At 33.9% G+C, this 7,500-nt stretch overlaps 1 protein-coding gene across 1 annotated transcript in view; it reads left to right on the plus strand.

Moving 5' to 3' along the window:
* LOC125025291 (zinc transporter 6-like) overlaps positions 1-5,127 on the plus strand; it is a 26,197-nt gene extending 21,070 nt beyond the window's left edge. Inside the window, exons 8-13 of the mRNA XM_047613264.1 lie at positions 633-815; positions 1,182-1,325; positions 1,580-1,699; positions 2,224-2,326; positions 3,907-4,176; positions 4,380-5,127. Of these exons, the coding sequence (XP_047469220.1) occupies positions 633-815; positions 1,182-1,325; positions 1,580-1,699; positions 2,224-2,326; positions 3,907-4,176; positions 4,380-4,988 (1,429 nt within the window). The 3' untranslated portion in view covers positions 4,989-5,127. The remainder of the gene's footprint in view (positions 1-632; positions 816-1,181; positions 1,326-1,579; positions 1,700-2,223; positions 2,327-3,906; positions 4,177-4,379) is intronic.
* The last annotated feature ends 2,373 nt before the right edge of the window (positions 5,128-7,500 follow it).

Consider the following 7,500-nt stretch of genomic DNA (forward strand, 5'->3'; position numbering starts at 1 on the left):
ATCCAGTAGACTATTCTGTATTAATTTCAGTATGATGAAGATTATCATCATTATAATCACTATTATTATTTTTATCATCATTATTATTATTATTATTATTATTATTATTATTATTATTATTATTATTATTATTATTATTATTATTGATGTTGTTATTAATGATAATAGTGGCAGTAGCAGTAGTAGTATGCCATCATCATTGTTGTTGGTAGACTTTTGTTAATAATGTTTTTATCACTATGATAATAATTGTTATTATTATTTTATTATTAATGCCAATATTATATTATTGTTGTTATTATTGTTATTGTCATTATCATTATCATTATGATGATGACGATGATGATTCTGACTAACTAGATGCTATACATATATTTAATGTAATTTTTTTTTCTTCATTTTTTCTTTTTTCTTCTTTCTTTCTTCACTGATACCATAGATAACAGTTTTTTTGCAATGAATTACTGATTTTTAGTACTGTTTCTAAAAATATTTGTTCTATAAATCTATATTTATACAGTCATGTGTCTCTGCATGCATGTACACATATGCTTATATGTTTAAATGTATGCATGTTGGTCTCTTATAAATGTTTGTAATTGTGGTTTTCTTATTCTCCTCTCACTCCCCAGTTTGGTAACATGCTTAGTGTGTGTATGGGCTGAGAGTCAAAAGGCCACACCAACATTCACCTTCGGATACCGGAGATGTGAAGCCCTGGCTGTGTTCGCTTCTGTGACTCTCTCATTACTTGGTGCCGTCATTATAGTCAAGGAATGCATTGAGAGACTACTGGAACCAGAAGAAATACATATGTAAGTGAAACCTCTTGCCATATTTCTTTTGATATTGTCATAAACCAGCAACAGAGAAAGAAAGAGAAAGAAGGATATGTTTATATAATGTCTCCACTTCAGAATTTCATTGGTGTTTTCACTAGTACGAAGAACGTATCTAACTTTGAATGCTGTTATGAACTCGACATCCAAGCAGATAGACTAATGATTTAAGATATGCCTAATGTAACTCGAATGGAATCAACAGTATGTATCCAGTGCAATATTTGCCAAGGATTTAAGTTGGTAAAAGTAACTGCAAAATGTATTGATGCTCCAGACAATGAAATATGATACCTCATTCTTTAATTTATTCATTCTTTGTTAATTGTATGATGTTTTCAGGGGCATGTTATGTATGGGTGGCATAGTGGGATTGCTACTCCATCTTGGTATGACAGTCTTGGCACACAATCCTCCCCTCACTCAAGTTTTACGCGCATCTCAATCATCACTGTTGCAGGAGCATGTAGCTGATATGTGCCAGAGGTGAGAGTATACATAACTCAATGAAATTTTCATTGAAGATGCAGAAATAGATGGTGAATATTTATTAGGAACTGATTTATATATGAATTTTAAACCTAAGATACATAGTGCTTATGATTATAATGTATATATTTTTTATTTTTGTTTTGAATTTGTGCATTCCATTTATTATATTTCAGTTTGAGTGTTTCTGCTTAGAGAATAAAAACAATTTTCATCATAACTTAGTGTTTTGGCTCGCTTCTCTCTTGCAGTCTTTGCAACTATGTGCCAGCCCTGTCACGCGTGCTCCTGCCAAGAGTGAATCCAGTGGTTCTCATATCAATTGCAGGTTTCCTGGCAATCATCGGAGACAATATCATCCTGGAGATATAGTGAGTTCTTTTATTTGTATTGTACTGATTCTTCAAGTGTATTTCCTTGTGCATTTAGCCTTATATGTTATTTTTCATTAATTTATTCAGTTATTTGATTTTAAATATTTTAAGCTGTGTTATAGAAATGAATTAAGATTTAATGATGAAGTAAAGCATCCAGTACTAAATTTATTTATCTCATGGCTGTGAAAAAAGTAAATGTAGGTTAAGTCCCAACTCTGTTAATGTAAACACTCTATGATAATGTGTTATTAAATTTTCTGTATTCTGTAGAAGAGAAATAGTGTGTTGACTGGAGGAAACTTTCCAGATTTTATCAAATTTATTAGTTGACACTACATATATCAAGTGTTTGGGTTATCACTTTTTATCTCAAAATATACACATGTGTATATATAATGTTTCATATGAAGTATGAAAATGAAAGAAAAAAAAAAAAAGTCAAGAACTTCAAGCAAAGCTGCCAGATTATTTGTAATAGAAGGTTAATTCTTCCCTTTTTCACCCCTTTCAATCCACAGTAACTACCAGGCAGCAGATAGCATAGCAGCTCTAATCATTGCAATCCTCACTATCACCACTATGTTTCCGCTGTGCGTTTGCTCTGCCAGTATCTTACTCCAGGTAAGTTATATTGATGGAATGTACCACATCATCATTTCATTTCCATAGTGAAATGATAAATACTTGGCAAGATTAGTGAAGTTGATGGAGGACATAATTCTGATCCAGAAAATTGTAATTAGGTGATGCTATTATGCATATGCATAATAGCATAGCAAGGAGTGTTAACATGAGTGTTCATTTGGGCTAGGCCTACAAGCCAGGAAAAGACACTCAAGTAAGCCTAATGCCTGGATTTTGGTCCATGGGCAGAGCATGAGGCACAGTATTGATATTAATAGCATTAAAATTTAAGGAACGGGAAAATCGATTGGGGTCACCAGTGCCTAATAATTAATTCCTTGGTAGCTTGGAGCTGTTTGTGTGCAACAAAATTCACAAAAAAATACAGTGGACAGTATATAAAACCATGCTAAGTGGATTAATGGATAGATAGACAAACAAACAGGCAGTTAGATAGATAGATTAAGGGAAAAATAGGAATTATGAAAATGAAAGAAAAGACAACTTCATGTGTAAAAATTATATACAGACCAAAAGAATAATAACTAATGCCACTGTCATTGCTTGCATCATACTGTTTGTCATAAAAGATAAAATCAGACTTAAACCCTTTGGATCCGGATGCTTCACTGCCTGCACGTGGTCCAAAATAGGGGCATATGGCTTACATGAGCAGCACTGTGATGGGTGCTTGGCTTGTAAGCTGGGTGCATGAGAACCCTTATGTGCAGTGACAAGAGTCCATGCCTCCCCTTTACAGTTATTTCTGCATTAGCATTTTTAGCTTTTTTGTTATTTTTCAATGTCAATATTTGTCATTTGACTTGCATTATCCAGATGATAAAAGACTGTTTTCCTGGCACAGACTCCATATCATCTCTCTAGGTAGTTCACAACTTGGTTCAATAATAATAAAAATAAGTAACATGTCGTTGTGTCCTTTTTTTTCGTAAGTAAACTTTCTGGAAATAATGTAATAGTGCCTTGCTAGATGCTCAATGAATCTAATCACCCTCCAAGAGCTTTATGTCCTCAGGGGAGTCATTCTTGTCGTCTGATATTCTCATGATGGCAACTTCCCTTAGTCAAGTTTTCCAATGATGGCATGTTCACATCATCTGCCCCTCAAGCTAAAATTTTTCATGATGTGATGGTCATGTCATAGGGATTGTAGGGGTTAACCCATTGCATCTGGTTGCTTCACTGCTATCACGTGGCTCAAAATACAGGCATTAAGCTTACGTGACAGGTGTACAGCTTGTAGGCAGGTCGCACATGTGAACACTCATGTGCAGTGACAAGACTCTTTACAGTATTTGCACAGACTCCATAACTCAGTACTAGAATATTGACAATAAATAACACTGTTATTTGTATAATTTTAAGATTTTTTCTAATATTCAATTTTCTGTAATACAACCTGTGCCTTATGTGTGTATGTATATATATATATATATATATATATATATATATATATATATATATATATATATATATATATGAATTCCTTTATAGAGGGATAAAATATGCCTTGATTTAGTATTTCATCTTAATTTTTTTATTCCCTATTTTCACAGACAACCCCAGTCAGTGTGTTTGCACAACTAGACAAATGTCTAAGAGAAGCACTCACCCTTGATGGAGTGCTTGAGTTTCGTCATGAGAATATTTGGACATTGGGCTTAAGTGATCCTTCTCGTGGTTCACTATCTCCTTTAGGAGATCACAGTGGATTTATTCTAACAGGAAGCCTTCATGTTCGTATTAGACGTGATGCTAATGAGCAGATGGTCTTAGCTCATGTACGTGAAAGACTTGCACCTCTGGTGCCATTACTGACAGTTCAGGTAAGATTTTCCTAATCTTCTCTTTTTGGGGGGTTTAACCCCATCTACAGTATGTACAGCTCTGTATTGTCATGAATATTTGCAGTCCATTAGTGACTTTTTTTTTTCAATAAACATCACTTTAATGATGACAAATTTTGGCAAACTGTAGTTTACATTAGGTAATTAATAGCATTCCAGCAATTTTATATTTTCAATTACAGGTCTTTAAGGATGACTGGACTCGTAGCTCCACTACACTGCAGTTGCTGAACGATTCTTCCAGAGCCCTTGCTAGCTCACCATCACATTCACCTCATTATGTTAATGTTACATATCCCCATATTTATCCCTCTGCCAAAAGTTCAGGAGGTCGTAGTCCCTTCTTCCCACATAATTCACCCATGGGGCCCCTTTCCACTTATTCTCCCTCCACATTATCTCAAGGAAGCATAGGATACTCCCACAGCACACCAACCCTGTCTTCTTCATCAGGCTCAGAACACTATGATCATGGAGCCCACAGGCATTTTCCAAAAGAGAGAATGGGTCTCCAAAATAATCCATCAGATGACACACACAGACTCAGTTCAGCAATGCATAAAGAGGCAACGTATCTCAGCAGTCCGGGCTTGGACGAAAGCCAGGAAAAGGTTCAAGGAAGTAGAGTGGGAGAGGGAAGCTTTACAGGTAATCAGCTTAGTCAGAAACCATCTCCTTATTATGTTAATGTTGACTTTTTAAATAGATCAAATGTTTTACATGATAATACATGGAATGCTGCAGGTAGTAGAAACCAAGAGGAAAATCTTATGAATGATGGTACAAGATAATATTTATTTAATAGTGTTATTCTTTCATGTACTCAGCATTTGATATTTTATGTATAATCTTCATATTTTTTTACAAAAGGAAAAATATATATATCGTTAAAAAATAGATAGAATAAATTGTCTTAGGATTAATAAGTAACAGGAGTTTTATTTAAACCAGTTTACAGAAACTTACCATGAGTGCATGTTTATTTTCAGAAGTATGTGTGTGTGTGTGTTGGAATATTTGAGTGTGATTTTTGTGTGGTTGTACCTGTAACTTTATGTGCATGTATCATCATGAGGCCTAATCCCATGTGAAGTTGTAAAGGTGCTAAATGGTGAATATTAACTGAAGATAAGACAGTATAAGAGCTGCAACTAAGGACAATAAGACTTCACTTGGTCTATATTAATCAAACATAGATTGTGATTCAGATTTGCAAATATACATTTTAGAAGTCTTAAGAGGTCATTTTAGACTTGAAACCCTAATTCCAGCACGAACACTCTCTCCGTCCCTCCCTCTTTTTCTCCTTCTTTCTCTATATCTCTTTTTCTGTAGTGTGTTTGTATGTGTGTGTGTCTATCTGTCTGTTAGTGCCTGTTGAGTGTAGCCAGTATACACACCCACAATCCTAGATATTAATATTGTAATTCTCCTTATATAAATTAATAATTGAATCACATATTGTCATGCAATCAATACAGTAATACAAAATGTTCAGTACTGTCTCCTATATTTATTTGTACAATGTTTTAGAAGTAATATACAGTATGAGCTTAATTCACAAACTAACCTCAGAAAGCAGGAATATCACATTTTCTTTTCTATCTACTGTATCAACTTTTCTTTTGCTCTGCTTCATTTTTTCTTTTATGCTTAATTTCTATCCTTTTCTTTCTCTGTGCCCTTATTGAGATTGCCATTATGTTGTCCTCCTCCTTACACTTCCATCTCTTTTCTTTATCCCTATTCTCCTTTTTCTCCCTTCTTTTTCTCTGTCTTCCATCTCCTCCATGAATTTTCTCCTCTCCCTGCTCTTTCTTTGCTTTTCCACTCTATCTTTCCCTCCTTCATTCTTCCTCCTTCACACTCACTGTACAAAAGGGGTTTGTTAAACTTTCAGACTGAGTTTGTCAGTATGGTGTGTAATTAATATAATTAAGGAACATGGCTAATAATAATAATGCAAGAAAATCTTAAGATTTTTCTTTTTGTTTTAGAAGGAATATATGTATGACATACTTTGGCAATAGTATGTTATGCATCATGGTATTTTATTTGGCCGAATATATTATCCAAGTATTTGAATATCTTCTTTATTATTATAATTGTTATTGTTACATTATCATTACTAAAATAATTATTATTTATTTATTATTGTCATTGTTGTCAATATTGATATTATTATTTGTATTTGTATAAAACATAACTTAATTTATTGCAGTTATTAATTATAATATCAATGTCATTATCAGAACATTATCATTTGGTTAATAACATTATTTATATTTTGTGAAACAGAAAACCATTTTGATCATGGTAATGAAAAAAAGGAGTTATGAAACCAAAGTAATGGATATAAACTTTGATAAATTCAGTGTTCATTAGTGCATTAAGACCTGTTTATATGATCAAGCAGTGTTCATTAAGCTTTGGCATTGTCCATGGGGTGTACACACATTGTTGTGAACGTGGGGTGCAGGCAAAGCTGGGCAGGAGCAAGAGGAGATACCTGACAGGGTTGTGTGTGGTACAAAAAGCATAGTGCCTAACAAGGAGGATCTGAGTGATCTTTGGTGAGCGGTTTAATGGACATATTTGATAATTACTTTGGTCAAAACATAGCTGACAACAACGCTCATGTTCCCTAGGGTCCACATGTAACTTCATTTGTCTAACAGTCATGTTACTAGTCTAAGTCTGATTAAACTGTTCAGGTTCCAGTGTGGGCACTTTGGTTCTTTCTCTGTGGACTCTGTAATCAGGTAACCTTCTAGCTTGTGTCTTTGAAAATATTTATATAGTACTTTGTCACTTGTCTCTTTATTGAATATATATTTGTGAATACTTGTCATTGTCTTTTTTGTGTGCGTGGGTATGTGTGTATGGGGGTTATGCATGCATACGTGTTTGTGAGAGGAAATGCTTTCCTTTACCAATACTTGTTAAATATGAGTGGTTGTCTGTGGACATGTTTATACAGTTATATATTTTACTTATACATTGGACACTGCAGAACTATATTTTCCATTGTTCAGCATCATCTTTGTTGCATTAATTACAGAAGAATTATCAGTCATTTATGTTATATTCAAATTATTATTCTTTGGTTGTTTTTGTTGTGACTAATTAACCACATGCCACTAGGGAAAATGAATAAAAAATGGGGAAAATGCTGTGCTCATTTTTTATATATTTGTGAAATGTCTCTGCACATAGATGGCTCTGTTAGTGCTTAGCCACAAAGGAGTCAATTAGTAAACCTTGTGACCTTACCTAATTTCACCTTTCCTTGAATTGGTGGGA

The sequence above is a fragment of the Penaeus chinensis genome, chromosome 4 (assembly GCF_019202785.1).
Source record: "Penaeus chinensis breed Huanghai No. 1 chromosome 4, ASM1920278v2, whole genome shotgun sequence".
NCBI classification, from domain to species: domain Eukaryota; kingdom Metazoa; phylum Arthropoda; class Malacostraca; order Decapoda; family Penaeidae; genus Penaeus; species Penaeus chinensis.